This window comes from Mustela nivalis (genome assembly GCF_964662115.1).
Source record: "Mustela nivalis genome assembly, chromosome: 16".
NCBI lineage: Eukaryota > Metazoa > Chordata > Mammalia > Carnivora > Mustelidae > Mustela > Mustela nivalis.
This window is the reverse complement of record NC_139035.1, coordinates 14,603,559-14,620,145: the sequence shown is the minus strand read 5'-3', so window position 1 is coordinate 14,620,145 and position 16,587 is coordinate 14,603,559. Positions and strand designations below refer to the sequence as shown.

The 16,587-nt window shown below is 44.2% G+C and overlaps 1 protein-coding gene across 4 annotated transcripts in view; it reads left to right on the top strand.

Moving 5' to 3' along the window:
* PTPN14 (protein tyrosine phosphatase non-receptor type 14) overlaps positions 1-16,587 on the top strand; it is a 174,756-nt gene that overhangs the window by 104,125 nt on the left and 54,044 nt on the right. For all 4 annotated transcript variants that reach the window (XM_082701737.1, XM_082701739.1, XM_082701738.1 and 1 more), the window contains 2 exons: positions 13,522-13,619; positions 16,199-16,266. In XM_082701737.1, coding sequence (XP_082557863.1) covers positions 13,522-13,619; positions 16,199-16,266 — 166 coding nt within the window. The remainder of the gene's footprint in view (positions 1-13,521; positions 13,620-16,198; positions 16,267-16,587) is intronic.

Genomic DNA, 16,587 nt, shown 5'->3' with positions numbered 1-16,587 from the left:
TGACACAGAGAGAGCACAGAGTGAATGGGTACCTGCAGAGTTTGAACACTAAACCTCAGAAGCCTAGTGATTAGACATATTTAAAACTTAGATCGGCCAATAAGTGAAAACAGACGCCAGAGTGTAAAATTAGACTTGGCTAGCTTTTAGAGACAAAACCTGGGTGGGGTCGTGGGTTATGTGATGACAGAGATACTGGAAGGAGGGATGTAGAAGGTGACGTTCACCCGGAGTCCACCCGGAGTCCTCAGGTGTCGGGAGTCCAGACCGGACTAACTGTAGATAGAAGTAAAGGCAGCAGGACACTCAGCCCATCACCCTGAACAGAAGAAAATCACAATCAAGGACAGCTCATTCCCTTCCAACACTTATCGTAGGCTGGAGGGCCCCCACCGCTGGAAGGTATTCCCTTGGCCTGGCTTGTCGCTTGACTTTTGGCCAATATAGAATCTTTGGTTGTTTCTTGAGTCTACCGGGTATGTGAGAGTTGGGTCAGCTGGCACCTTCCATTTCAAAGAGCAGAAGATGGGCTCTGCTTTGCTCTGACCTGCTGCGAAGGTAGGAAGCTGGGTTGAAGTGGATAGAATGCTAGTGGTCTTACATTTCGTCTCCATCCATACCGAGCTTCCTGGTCACCAGTCATGGTCAGATACCCTGTGTGTCTAGCCATGTGGCCTTATATAGGGTGGGAACTTCTATTTCTTTCTTCTGTTTCTCTAGGAGTATGTAATGAACTAGTTTCATTCCATCATCCATTCATCCAACATTTGCTAAGCCCATTGTACTCAGTTCTGGGACATAACTTCATTGAGAGACTTAGCTGCTTTTGGCAGCTGTTCTCTTGTGAGAATATAGAAGGTACCTTTACTCTGGGACTCTAAGGAAGAAATCGTGGCCATCCACAGACATGAGCCTCTCACTCATATTCGTTGATTTTTATTTATTTTTCTCCTTCAGACCAGGCAGATAGCTGACAGCAGCCCTGCCCTCCCATGTGCTGGCTCCCCAAATTTTTAAGGATTTATACAGACTTCTTAGCCACAACCCTGGCTCTTTACCAGGTAGACAGATTTTTGGAGAGTTGACTCACCCAGCTTACAGATGTAATTTAAGCTCCCCTTTCCCACATAGGTAATATAATGAACCTATGATTTGGGGGGCAGGCAGGTATATAGTTTGAGCCGATGAGTCAAGACATACTTTCTCCTAGTATCAGAAGGGTAAGGCGCCATAGTTTCCAGTGGCCATGTGGAGGAGGAGTTTGGGTCGTGCTAATCTTTATGGAGCCTTGTTCCTCCTTGATAGGAACTTTGGCCCACCATGAGAGCTGCTTTCTTTCTTTTTTAAAAATTTAAATTCAATTTAGTCAACATATACTGTAATATTTGTTTCAGGGGTAGAATTTAGTGATTCATCAGTTGCGTACAACACCCATTGCTCGTTCCATCACGTGCCCTCCTTAATGTCCATCCCCCAGTTATCCCTTCCCTTCCCCCAAACCGCCCCCCACCTCCCTGGCCTCCCTCTCCTCCCCCAAGCCTCCATTGGTTCCCTGGAGTCAAGAGTCTCTTATGGTTTGTCGCCACGAGGACTTATTTCATGCTGTGGTTGGTCCTTGACTGTGATTCAGCCCTGAGTTCTCTCTTTGCTACTTGGTAGCTCGGAAAACAGTATAAATCATCAACAAGTAAACAGATGGGCCACACTGAAGGAATTTCTTTATTTCTTTATTTCTTGGTAAGCTTCTATTCTTTTTAGAGCAAGTTTAGATTTACAAGATGGAGGGAAAGGCACAGAGATGTTCCCTATACCCCCTGCCCTCACACATGCACCCTCTCCGACATGATCAGCATCACGTATCAGAAGTTTTGCCAAGAATGACCTACCTTGACGCATCATCATCACCCAGAGTCCATAGTTCAATTTATGGTGTTCAGCCTTCGTGTTGTATATTCTGTGCATTTAGACAAATGTATAACAACAGGTATCCATCAGGATAGCGTCATGTAGAGTATTTTACTGCTCTAATGATCTCTGTGCTCTGCCTGTTCATTCTCCCTTCTGCAACCACCAATCTTTTTACTTTCTTCCCAGGGTGGCCTTTTCCAGAATGTCTTACAGTTGGAGTCATACAGCATGTGGTCTTTCTATATTGGTTTGTCCACTTAGTAATGTGCACTTACGTTTCCTCCATGTCTTTTCATGGCTTGATAGATCATCTCTTTTAGGTTCCAAATACCATCCTATTGTCTGGTTGTATCCTGGTGTTTATCCATCACCTACTGAAGGACGTCTTGATTGCTGTCAAGTTTTGGAAATTATGAACAAGGCTGTTGTAAATATCATTGGGTAGGCTTTTGTGTGGACATAAGTTCTCAGCTCCTTGGAATGAATACCAAGGAGCATGATTGCTGGATCATGTTAAGAGTAGGTTTAGTTTAAGAAACCACCAGACTGTCTCCCCAAGTGGCTGTGCCATTTTGCATTCCCACAGCACTGAATGGGAGTTCCTGTTGTTCCACATCCTTGTCAGCATTTGGTGGTCAGTGTTCTGGATTTTAGCCATTCTAATAGTTGTGTAGTAGTATCTTATTTTTTAAAAAGATTTTTATTTATTTGACAGACAGAGATCACAGGTAGGCAGAGAGAGAGGAGGAAGCAGGCTCCCCGCTGGGCAGAGAGCTTGATGTGGGGCTCAATCCCAGGACCCTGGGATCATGACCTGAGCTGAAGGCAGAGGCTTTAACTCACTGAGCTACCTCGGCGCCCCCTATCTCGTTGTTCTAATTCACATTTCCTGATGACATGATGCAGAGTATCTTTTCACGTATTGATTTGCTATCTACTTATTTTCCTTGATGAAGCGTCCTAAGATCTTTGGCCCATTTTTAAACTGGGTTGAGTTTTAAGAATTCTCTGTATATTTTGTATCAGTCCTTTATCAGATGTGTCTTTTGTAAATAGTTTCTCCCAGTCTGTGGCTTGTCTTCCCATTCTCTTGACATTGCTTTCTGCAGAACAGAGTTTTAAATTTTGACAAAGACAATAATTTCATGGAGTGTGTCTTTGGTGTTGTATCTAAAATGTCATTGCCATATCCAAAGTCATCCAGATTTTCTCCTATAATCTTCTAGGATTCTTATGGTTTTGCATTTTGCATGTAGGTCTGTCGTTCATTTTGAGTTATTTTTGTGAAACGTATATGGTCAGTTTCTAGGTTCCTTTTTGGGGGGCGGGGTATGTGGATTCACAGTTGTTCCAACACTGTATGTTGAAGAGGTTTGTTGTCTTTGTTGCATTGCGTTGCCTTTGCCCCTTTGTCAAAACACAGCTGACTCTGTGTATGGGGGTTTACATCTGGGCTTTCCCTTCGGTTCTGTTGATCATCTTTCACCAATATTCACTGTCTTGTCTTTGTCTTTATAATGTTTTGAAATTGGGTAGTGTCACTTTTCCAGATTTGTTCTTCGGTATGGTGTTGGGTATTCCAGGTGTTTGAAAGAACATTTTTTTCCCTTTGCCTACAAGCAAAGAGTTTAAGCCTTCCTGCTCAGTGTGTGATTGGTTACATTTTGGAAACTTTCAGGAGCCTCTTTCATACCGCAGAAAGAATAATCTCATAAGATTATTATTATTCTCCGAAGAATAATCTCATAATCTTACTGAGGTGATTAGTCTCTCTCCCTCTGTCTGTATGCGTTCCACTGTAGGTATTTCAACTCAGAAATGTTTATTGAGTGTCTACTTAGTGACAGGTACTAACATTTAATGATGCGACCCCAGTCTCGGGTCTGTGAGGAGGTTGTGGTGGAATGGGAGAGGCGGGGAGGGCATTGCAGGAGAGACCTGGGCAAAGCACCGTGGGGGCTGGGGGGACGCTCCATTAACTGGTTGAGGTTAGCTTTACAGGAAGAGAGAAATTTCAGCTGAGCTTTGAAGGATGAGTAGGTGATGGTCCGAATGGAGGAGGATGGACCAGGGTAGTTTGACGGCAGAAGCAGTAAGGAGGCGGGAAGGAACGCGGTAGGTTTGGGGAAGCACCAGAAACGGAGTACAGCTCAGGTGTGTGGTGTGCGGGGAGACACGAAGTCAGAAAGAAAGAATTTCTTTTTTTTTTTTTTTTAAAGATTTTATTTATTTATTTGACAGAGTGAGACATCACAAGTAGGCAGAGAGGCAGGCAGAGAGAGAGAGAGAGAGAGAGAGAGGGAGAGGGAGGAGCAGGCTCCTCGCTGAGCAGAGAGTCTGACGCGGGGCTTGATCCCAGGACCCTGAGATCATGACCTGAGCCGATGGCAGAGGCTTAACCCACTGAGCCACCCAGGCGCCCCAAGAAAGAATTTCTGAGTGGATCACGGGGAGTCTCTTGTGTTCTATCAGGAGTGTGAACTTTTCCCCGATTAAGGTTACTAGGTGTTTTGTTTTGTTGAGATAAAATTCATATGACATACATAACACAATATTTTAAAGTATACTGTTCAGTGGTTTTTGGTACGTTCACAACATTGTGCAGCCATCCGCAAGCTCTGATTTCGGAGCCTTTCTTCTCCTTCCCTCTTCTCTTAGCCCCTGACAACCGCTAATCTCCTGTCTATTTGTCTGTTCTGAACATTTCATGTAACTGCAGTTCTACAATATGTGACCTTTTTGTCTGTCATCTTTGACTTAGCATGTTTCATGGTAGCAGGTATCAGTACCTCATTCCTTTTGGTGACAGAATAGCCCCTCGTGTGGACAGACTGCGTCTTGCTGATCCATTCATCAGTTGATGGGCATTTGGATGGTTTCCTCTTTTTTGGCCCTTATGACTATTGTGGCTATTTGTGTACAGCTTTCTGTGTGAACATGTGTCTCAGTTCTCTTGGGGATATACCTAGGAGTGGAATTGCTGGGTCATATGATAACTCCATAATTAACTTTGAGGAACTGCCAAACTGTTTTCCAAGTCATTGGAGATTTTTAAGACGGAGCAAAACAGACTCAGATTCTATTTTAAGCATCACACACTCTAGGACTGTATTTTCTTTCGAGACTAGGTATTTCTACTTCTCTTATGTTTTCCTAGTTCAGGGCATCACAGCCCACAGCAGTGAAACCTGTTTTTTTTAAAATCGTGTCGTCGTGACTGTCAGGAAGGAATCTGTACTCACTAGCCTAGAATGTGGCAGAAAAAGTGCTGTCGGGGTATTCTCTCTCCCTCTATGATGTATTGTAGAGAAAGAGTTTTTCTTTTTTAAAGAGAACCCTTGATTAAATTATAGGCTATTATTAGGGAGTTTATTGTACTTATAAACTGTACTTGGATTCCCTGTAATTTGTTATAATTAATGCAGGAGTTCAAGAGCAGAAAGCAGGGATCAGGTTGTGGCATGCTTTTCTCTTTTGCAACACCTTGCTATCATTGGCCTTTTTTCACTAGTAGTTAAGGCCTGTGTGTGTTTGTGTGCATTTAAACAAACATTATCCTTTTTAGGAAAGAATTGCGATCCTTTGACTCACTGAAACTTAGAAGCCTCAATAAGAAGTTAGGCTTCTGTGGCAACAGAGGGTATCGATCTGTGAATGTTGAGGACTTCGGGATTGAATTTTTGCCAAGACAGTCGTGTGTGTGTGTGTGTGTGTGCGCGCGCACGCGCAGATGCACGTGTTTGTGTTTTCACGCATGCACGTGTATTGGCTTGTGGTGTGAAAGGGCGAGGAGACAAACGTTCCCTTTTAAGGTTATCTTTGTCTAGTCGGAGTTTTAGCCTCGGCCCCCCTCTCCCCTGTTGGTTGGGTTGTTTCCACGTTGCACAGTTGCAGGAGCCTTGGCTTTGTACTCTGCCTGACAATGCAGAGTTTTAATGGACTGTCAGCTTGGACGTTCGTTAAGCATAAAGCATTCAGAGGGTGCATGGGTCAAGCGGCAAACTCATTATTATACGTGAATAATCATCAACTGAAATCTTCTCAAGGGTTTTGAGGATAGAGGGACAGAGGGAGGCAGGCATTCAGGTTTATCTGGTCGCAGGCCTGCGGGCCGTCCTGTTTATCTGGTCCTGGCAGGCGGAGCAGGGGTGGGCCACCCTGCCCAGTGTCTGGATTTACAGTGGTGCACACCCTTTGGAATGGATGGAATGTGTCCTTTCTCTCTTGCTGGTATCTCTGTCAATCTCAGTGTTAAAATTATGTTCCTTTGCTGTTCTGTACCCCAGAATTCTAGGACAGCCTGTCCCCTGTCACCTCTTTCTTGTCTTCTATAGTAAAGAAACTTGTACATTTATTTATTACTCATCCCATATAACGTCAACCAGAGAGCAATGGTACGGCTTTAGTACGTCCTGCACTGTCCTGGGAGAGCTAGGTTCTAGTACCTTCTAGCAAGATTCTTCCGATGGGGCTGATTGTGAAGGAAGTTTTCTAGTGAGGAAACACGTTCCTTCCTTCGTAATAACAACAACAACCCGGCTTTCTCTCTCTTGCCCTCGCCCCAGAGTAGCTGCTGGAAAGCCTTCGCAGACTGAGGAATGTAAGGATAGTATTGACCTGCTCCCCTCTCTCTAAGTTGTCACATCTGTGTAAACCATGCACACGGGAAGGGAGAAGCTGGGGTGACTGACCTTGACCCGCAGAGAAGGGAGAGGCAGACGGGAGCTGCCAGATAATAACAGTGGTAAGGCAGGTTGATAGTTACAGCTTACAGAATGCTTTCACTAACCTATTTTTAACTATGAGAAAGCATTTTCTTTCTCAGGTCTCCTTGAGCAGTGGGGGTAAAAGGAGTAATGCACGGGTGAGACCGGCCAATCACACTGCTCCCCTGGTGGTGCTAAGTGTGCTAGCAGCAGAACGAAGGCCAGATCCCTTCTTTACGATCCATAACATAGAAAGACCTCGATTCAGCCAAGAGTCAGTAAAGGCGGTGTGTGACACAGGATGAGCTCCAGTTGGCTTTTTAAAAAAATCCACATTTGGAAATACATCTGAGGGCTGCTTGTACCCACTTCTGGCTGGAGCCTCTCCTTCTAGGTAGGAGCCTACCATTAGGGACCCTGCTCTCTTGATTTTACTTTGCTCCTCTGTGCATCCTAAGATGCTGTTAGCGAGTCATTAGAATACACAGCTTGGTCCCCTTTCTCTCCACCCACATCTGGAAATTGAAATTTCCCAGAGGCTGTTGCGGGGACAAAAAAAACTGGATCTGAATTACCTTACGACTGTCCTGCCCTATGTTTTGACAGAAAAGCTCCTCGTGCCAGCGTCTGCCTCACTCATGCTGTGGCACATGCAGTCGGATGGGGCGGGAGCCTGCTTGGGGATCAAAGCCTCTCCTTAGAGGCAGTGGGATCCCCCCAAATCACCAAGTAGTGGGATTTTTATTTTCATTTTTATTTTTGGACTTCAGTGGGACCAATGACTTGCCCACAACGGCTGGGAATCAGAGGCAGTGGGATCCCCCTAAATCACCAAGTAGTGGCATTTTTATTTTCATTTTTATTTTTGGACTTCAGTGGGACCAATGACTTGCCCACAACGGCTGGGAATCAGATCCCACTCTCTGGCTCTCTGCGGCTCTGGTCTGTCGGGCCCTGCCTCCAAGAGCCTTATGACGTTGGGCAAGTCATTCTCCTCCTTCCACACTGTTTCCTTCTCTAAAAACAAAAGGGTAGGGCTTGGATTTTTGAAATCTTTCCCTTGTCAAATAGCTTAGGCGAAATCACGCATGATGACGAATGACCCACAGATCTCTGTGGCCTCAGATAACCAGAGGCTTGTTCCTGCATCCACTGTGTCCACTGCCTGCCTTCCTGGGAGCTCGGGCCCACCGAGGGGCAGTCCTACTTGGACTCTGCAGGTCTCAGGGCAAAGGAAAACAGATGGCTCGGAAGGCTCCTGCTCCTGGGGGGCGCTCCTTCCCTTTGACCCCAGAGCCTACTTGCAGAGTTGATGAGGTACGTGGGTAGGTAGGTGGAGGACGGAGGAGGAAGGCTCCCTGGGGAGCAAATTTGGAGCAGTCATCATAGCCGCCCCCTCTCCTGTCTCCACCATCCTGTGATGTACACTGAGAACATGGAGCCCTTGAGCGCCATGACCAAACTCAACTCTTAAGGCTTTTTATACCTTCGTGGCTCTTCTCTGTTGGAGGCCCTTCTGCTGAACTGGCCTTGGAACGAATATTTCACTTGTGGAAGGGGTGGGAGAGATCTCATAAAAGCAACACGTCCTCAGCGTCTGCGTGCCTCTCTCCTTCCTTGTGGTTCTGTGGTGGTACAGTCCATCCTTTTCGGAACACCACATGGAATGTCTCAATCTGAGAAGGAGTCACAGACCCGCAAATAGAGCCGAGTTGCGAAAGTGCTGAGATAAATCCCCCATATATAAATGGAAAAGAGAGACGTGAACATCTGAGCAGTACATCTGTAAATGTGGAGGATAATGATACAGGGTATAATTTTGAAAGGGTTCTTTGATATGACTGTCAGAAGTACTGAATGCTCTATTGATTTGACCCGGTGCGGCATTTTTTTCAGACTTCCTTTTCAGAATCTTAGGGGGAGGAAGGAACATGGAAAAGTCACTTAGTTTCTTGAGCTTGGTTGGAACTCTTCCAGACAGATGGGACATCCCAAGACTAGTTCCTATTATCTGTCAGTTTCCAGTTGTCATATTTAACAGCACCAACTATCAGGAAGCTTTTCTGTTTCCTGTAGAGAAACCTGAATTTTAATCTCCGTGGAGTAAAAACAAGACCAAAAAATGTTGAAAATAGAAATTTTACCTTTACTCAACAAGCATAGTTATATTCACCAGTTGGTAGAGGGAGAGCAGAATCCTAACCTAAAACCTTATTCATTGGAGCCCAGCAGTCAGATGGACGACTTCCAGGTCTTTGAATAGGAAAAGTATTAAAAAGTTTTCCTTGTGAGCTTGGGTTTTCAAAGAGGATCTCTTTGGAAAGTTGGCAGTTACTTTCCTGGCATGAGGATTGGTTTGTGTGTGTGTGTGTGTGTGTGTGTGTGTGTGTTTCCCCTCCACCCAGAGCTATGACAGGGTGGAGTATGCTTCCACGAAATTACACGTTTCCAAAATAGAATTCACTGTTATATTTTACCACCGTTAGCACTGAATCTCTAATCAAAAATGAGCAAAAACCAAACATGCTAGAAATAGAATTTCAGCTCATATTCTCTAATTTAATCTTCATACAGGATAGAATTATTATACTTTACAAAAGCGCCTTTTAAGCAAAAACATACCAAACAATATCCGAAGTGTGCCAGATTTCATTCTCTTTCTGCGATCTCCCGTCGTCATCTCCGCAGTGTCACGTGGTTGTCGTAGCATATCATTAATGCTGTTCGGATTTTCTTGTCGTCTGGATGGCTTCCAGGAAAGAGCTCTTGCTTTCTTCAGCTCCTCGGTTTTGTATCCCAGGACAAGCCTATGTCTAACCTGAATGACCAGGAGTGATCCTGGTGTTCCTTGCTGACAGATTAGGACACCCGGTTGCCTAGAGCGGCGTCGATCTGTTCTAAAGCTCCCTCGTGTGTTATAGAAGTGATAGCTGTAGATGAAATTGGAGTCAGCACGATAAGAGGGCTATAATCATTGTTTTGCTCGTTCCCATGGATTATATTCCCAGAGGTATCAGCTGATCAGAGGCTCTAGCCATGGCAGGTAATGTTAGGGCTAACACCTTTTAAAATGTTTTACTCCTTGGTTCTTAAAAATGGAGCCCTTAATAACATGCGCGAGACAGAACCATGACGTCAGGGGTTCAAGAGAGGACGACTATCCTCGCAAGGCAGAGACTGTTGTAAACCTCTTCAGGATGTCCCTCAGCATTAAACCAACTTCCGCATACAGGAAGTGCTTAATAAGTGTGAATATCCATGTTTCTTCTGAACTTGGAGAGCAGAAAATAAGTCAGAACTGCTCAAGAGGGCACGCCTGGCTGGCTCAGTTGGTTACGCGGCTGACTCTTGATCTTGGCTCTGGTGTTGATCTCAGGGTCCTGGGATTGAGGGGCTCTCCGCTCAGTGGGGAGTCTGTTTGAGGATACTCTTTCCCCCTGCCCCCCCCCTTTCTCTAAATTAAATACATAATTCTTTTAAAAAGTCCATTCAAGATGGCAAGGACTGGACACCTGGGTGGCTTAGTTGATTAAGCAACAGCCTTCGGCTCAGGTCATGATCCTGGAGTCCCGGGATCGAGTCCCGCATCGGGCTCCCTGCTCAGTGGGGAGTCTGTTTCTCCCTATGACCTCTCCCCTCTCATGCTCGCTCTCTCTCTTTCTCAAATAAATAAAATAAAGTAAATCTTTTTTTTTTTTTAAGATTTTATCAATTTACCTGACCGATCACAAGTAGGCAGAGAGGCAGGCAGAGAGAGAGGGGGAAGCAGGCCCCCCGCTGAGCTGAGAGCCTGGGGCTCAATCCCAGGATCCTGAGATCACAACCTGAGCTGAAAGGCAGAGGCTTTAATCCACTGAGCCACCCAGGCACCCCTAAAATAAAATAAATCTTAAAAAAAAAAAAAAAGATGGCAAGGAGTGTATGGCATATAGAAGGGATTTGACATTGTAGGGTTAAGAGGAGTAGGTGAACTTGACCACTTTTTCCTACCTTAAAACTGGGTGCTCTGGTTGGTTGGTTTGTCTTTGTCAAGGATTCCGTTTGCACCTTTCTTCAGTAAACTTAGGATTCCTTCCTATCTCGAAATTCTGTGGTTTTGTTGTTGTTTAGTTGTTTTGTTTATTTAGTTTAGATATCCTTGCGCTTTTCTGAAGAAAGTCACAGCAGGATCCTCTGGGGAGACACTGAAGTAACACTTCTTCATCTTTCTTTTCTTCTTCTTCTCCCACTTTCAAAAGTATGGTCTTGAGACTCTAAGTGGCTGTTCTTCCAATGATCTATCAGTTTTCACAATGAACTCTTGACACTTAGAAGATCTTTTGCCGACTTAGGCCTCCCTTCCTTGCACCAGTTTCCACAAGGAGGCGTTGTCCTTTCTAAGAACCAGCTAGCTTGGAAGCCTGAAAGATCTTCCATAAAAGGCTCACGGGTAGTTCCCACTCTTCTGAAGGGAAAGTGACCTTACACGAATGAGTGGAGCTTTTACTCTTTCCTTGAAAACGGGCCCCGAGGCCCAAGACAGGTGCCAGAGGAAAACCAAGAACCAGGCCCGGGAACAAGGAAAGAACATGGCAGACGGTGCTGAGGGAGAACCTTGAGGGGAGGGAACACAAGCAAGAAATGTGCTGCGCTACGTGGAAAGGGACATAGACTTCCGAAGCCCATGTTTCTCCTCCTAGTTCAGGTTTTACTGAGCTTTCTCCCAGGAGGTGAACCAATTGTATGCATCAGATTATACTTTCAGACATAAATCTGTTATTTAAGTAAGGCTGTAAAAGCTGAGCTTTGCTTGTGGTTGACAGGGGGCACAGACCTTGAAGCGAAGGTGCTAATGTAAACCATTTCTGTTGGAGCTCTTGGAGCTCCAGAAAAAATCATGGAACCTGAGATCCTTAACCCTCACCATGTGTCCAAGTTGCTCTCTGTCCCCCCTTGGAATGGAAGAAAAGCAGCATGTGTATTATGGGAGTGCGTGGGACTACACACTTCTGTAGTGTTAACTCACCTTGGGCGACACATTTTGAAAACGTTGAGCTTGAATACACCTGAGCTTGGGGGCTTAACTTTAGTGATCAGGTGAAGAAAGGGAACCAGAAGAGAACACGAGACATATTTTAACGGTAGCGAACCAGATTTCTTGAGTCTTTGCTATTTTGACTTAACTCTTGGTGTTTCTTTAAATTCATGCACAATTATTACTTCAAAATATTTTGTTTACTCTGATTATCTCCTGTGACTGATAGAGAGACAGGTTATGATTCTGCTTTCATTCCATGGAAGATGATTGCCCAAAGACCCCACCACCACCACCACCCCCTTACCCCATACAGGCCGTGCCTTCAATTTCAGGAGGTCTTTAAAAGTATCCTGCCTAGTATTTCCTCCTTATTGTTTGTTCATTTTCAGAAACAGCAACACAGCTCCTTCATTACCAGCAAAAGACTTTTGGCCACATGCTCTTACATATCAGGATTTAGAACCCAGGATGCCCCTAATCAGCTAAGGATAGAATAACTAGGTGAGACAGAGCCGTGTCCGCTGATCTCAGAGCACAGAGTGGGCACAAAGCTACTCTACACATACCCGGAACTTGTCTTTGAAAATCAGCACAGATACTTATTATATACATTGTAACTGATTTAATCAATTCATATGGACAGAGGTACAATTACTGGTTCAGTAGTGGAGACTACAAAATGATTATGGATAGTTTTAGGTGAAAGATGGGGCGGGAGTAGGAAAAGCATGTCGTTTTTCTATTACATACTAAGTTTTACTAAAAGGAATTTTTAAATAACTCAGCGTTGGTCCTTCTGATTGGAATATAGGTTTGTCCCACCAGAGACTGACATGGTCATCTGTACCCTGTCCAGTCGACCCAAGAAGAGAGAGGAAGTAGAGACTCTACGGAGGGGTCAGAGACCCTGAGTCCTTCCCTCAAATAGACTTTGGGTTGCTATGTAATGACATCCATAATATCAAGGTAGAGATGACAGTAATTAGCTCTCAGTGCTGACTGCCCCTCTCTAAAACAGAGTAGAGTTTTGGATCACTCTTGAGCTCCCTGGATTGCCATGTCCTAGTTTAGAAAAAGTAGAGTTAACGGTTACCAGGAACAGAAAGGTTGTTAGCATTCGCCAAGAATTAATGCTAGGAAAAGTCTGTTCTGGAGGAGACTGGGTTTTAAGAGTATGGTCAAGGGAAGGAGAGTCCTAGGAAGAAAGGTTCAGGGTGAGGAGATTTCTAAATGTTCAGGTAACCCTAAGAGCCCAGCACACCATCCTAGCTTCTGAGGACAGTGGTCCTCTCTGAGCCGGGACATTGCCCAAGGGCACACTCTGTTTCTCTGCATCTGCTGGGTTGAGGATGTACTTGGGTTGGATTTTTGTTGAGTCCCAGACCTGTGGGGTGAGCCTCGCTCTGAAGAGCTTTGTCCTCTCTGCTAGCAGAATGCCAGACTATCTGGCCTGTTTGCGATCCACCCCCCCAAACTGTTGAGTTTAGAAAACGGAGTGTTTCCAGAGTGGTTTTAGGAACGCACAGCTGTTGGATGCAGGTTTGGCAGCTGTGCTGCCCTGGGTGTCCAGGTGTGGAAGAGCATTTCCTTCCCCGTCTCTGTTAGGAAGAACTGGTCCTTATCGGGTGTTTTATCCAGGGGACTTAAAATGAGATGATTGGATGAGAACGCTCTCGAACCGAGAATGCCCGGGCTGTGGCACCTGCCACATCAAACGAAGATAAACACAGCAGAGGGCGCTTCCCGTCTTTTATGGAGCTGACCTTTCTCGGCATCACCTGTGTGTCCTGCTGTGTACACAGAGTTTTACATCTAGACACATTGATCTTGTGGGAACATATTCCAAGTATGTGTTTTTAAGGTTATTTGTCTCTCTGTTCCCATGGACAGATATCAGTATTACCTGCAAGTCAAAAAAGACGTGCTGGAAGGGCGGCTGCGGTGTACGTTGGAACAGGTGATCCGGCTGGCCGGCTTGGCTGTGCAAGGTAAGGAGGGTGACGGGCGCCATGGGGAATCCCATTTTCTCTCTGACTGCGGTGTTGCTGGCCTCTCAGAGGAAAAAACGGAGTTTGCTTAAATGATCCCTTAGTAACTCTACTTTTCATTCCAAGATACGTTAAAAATGCAAAAATAGGGAAAAAAAAAGCCAAAATAGTGATTTTTTTTTTTTTTTTTTTGGTGGCAGGCTGGTGGCTTTCTGAAAGCTGTTTGCAAATCGTTCATGCTTGTATAATTTTAGTTTTATTTGGAGAAATAGCAGCTTTCATCCTGCCTTTAATTAAAGCTACATTCAGGGTTTGTGGAACATTTTCTCAGAATTATTGCACTGCCCATGTGGTCATATTTTGTGGCTTCCTGGTATGACTGTGACTTTCCCATCAGTTTTCGAGTGTGATAGCTTTAAACATTGTAGTATAATTTATTCTCACACAGTTAAAGAGAAAAGTTTAAAATGCATCGTTGTAGGGGTGCCAGGGCGGCTCAGTTGGTTAAGCGTCTGATTCTTGATCTCAGGGTCATGAGTTCGAGAGCCGTGTTGGGCTCCATGCGGGCTTGGAGAGTACTTTAAAAAATAAATAAATAAAAATAAAATGCACGATTGTGATATGAAGCAACAAATAAAAGAGTTGAGTTCATTTGCCTTTCAATCTGTCCTACTTAGATTTATCAGACAGCAATTTTTAAAATCTTTCTAAATTGTTACATGTACTTTTACATAGTTTTATGTAACATACGTGATTTTTACATAAATGTATACATTACTCTTTATTGAGTGGTGGCTTAATGGCCTTTAATCAGTATTGAAAAGAAGATCAAAATGTAATTTTTTCAATAGTCATTCTTTTTCCTTAAAATCAGTTCCCATCCAAACGGAATGCCAGCCGCCAAGTCCTTACTGTGTGGACTGTTGTTGTAGATGATGTGAGCTGAACTTCCCATCCCAGACTCTGAACTGAAGTTGAACCTTTTGGGTTCTGGAATGTCTATAGAGGCAGGCTTCCCTTGATCTCTTTCATCCCAGGGTATTAGCAGTTTAGCAATTTTTGTTGGACGTACGATTCTGTATGAGTGGCTGTTGTTGTTACCTTGTGGATGAAAATACACGAAGTATGTTGGAGCCCATCTGTTCACTTACAGACTGTAAGGGAAAGGAAGAGTGCCCCAAACGATTACATCATCAGAGCAGAAAAATCATCAAAATAACAGAGAAGGCACCTTTAATACGAAAAAGAGAAGATCCCCTCTGTCCAGTGGATCTTCCGCCTTTCAAAAAGCTTTCTCTTCTGTTCACTTTATTACTGTCTTTTTACCCCTCTCACTTTTCAGTCATGGGGCTTATTACGGAAATCCTGGATATCGGAAGACCCTGGCAATAGCTTTGAGGATGAGGGAAGTTGGTGTACGTAGCCTGGCTTCCCTTTTCACTGGGTCCTTGAGGCTAGCTGTTCGATCTGAGGGAATCTCCCCCAGCTACAGTGTTTGTAAAATGGTTTTCCCGGGAACACTTATGGGGTAGTTAGACCCAGCAGGAGAATTGTAACTTGAGATAAAATATAGATAACTGATGAGTAAACTTGAAATCAAGCTGCACATGTGCTCTCTGCTGTCTTTGTGTGTGTGTGTGTTTAATTATTTTTATTAACATATAATGTAGTATTTGCCCCGGGGCACAGGTCTGTGAATCATCAGGCTTACACAATTCACAGCACTCACCATAGCACATTCCTTCCCCAATGCCCATCCCCCAGCCACCCTCTCCCTCCACCCCACCAACCTGTCTTGAATGTTAATGTTAATGTGATGAGTTTAGTAGGTACGGCCTTGTCTTCTCAGCAACATCTCTTCATTGGCCTTCCGTGTAGACTCCTGCATGCCATCTCTCCTGTTAGATGCCAGATCTTTTACATGAAATAAGTTTGTATGCTGTTTTGATTTTTTTTTTCCTTCTTGAGAGCCAGTGGGATGAGAAGCAAGACATTTCCAGGTCGACGATATGGACTCACTGTGTTTTTTGCTTGTGCTCAGACATACCGTCGTGAGATGAAAACAGGATAAAACAGAATTTCTGGCATCTTGCAATATGGGAACTTGTTTGGGAGGTGTAAAAATTTGCAAGGTTGCTTGCCAAGGGTGATTTACAGTGGGAATTTCCAGCTGCAAATATATGAAAAGATGCAGATGGGTTTGGCTCTTCAGTTCTCTTAATTAACCTTGAGTTAAAAAGTCCCCTTGGCAGATATTCTTAAGATATGTGTTGATGCATATTTAACAAAAACATAAGTATAGGTTTGTTTCAAATTTTTAAAATAGCTTAGGGATCACTTTCAAATTTCCCCGTTTTTTTTTCCCCCTAGACAATTGTGTAACTGCGCTTACATGCTGATATTTACAGTATTGCTAAGTAAAAGTGGTAACGATATCAAACGCATTATGGCACTGTTTTTATTTACTAGTGTGGAAAAAGGATGAAGTAGGATACTAAATGTGGCAGTAATTTTACTCTTATTTTATTCCATCTTTAATTTCACTTACTCCATCTCCTCCCGTCCCCCTTTCTTCTCAGCTGATTTTGGAGACTACAATCAGTTTGATTCTCAAGATTTCCTCAGAGAATATGTGCTATTTCCTATGGTAAGTGCAATTTCCTTTTTCTTAATTAATTTTCTACCTTCTTTGGTTGTGTAAGTTTTGCCTTTGAAAATCTCAGAGGATTTTCCATACACATAGTCCCTGGAGAAGCAAGTCCATGCATTTATAAAGTAGGGACACATTTTGTAAAAACACTGGAAAAGTAAATGTGCTTTTTCCCACCTCCTCAAGACACTTCCCCATCCCTTCAACACCCCCCACCCCCGATCCCCAGTTTCACTACTTTCCAGAGCCCTGGTGCTCTTCCTTTCTGAACACATCAAGCTTGCTCCTATCCCAGAGCCTTCGTCTTGGTTTTCCTGT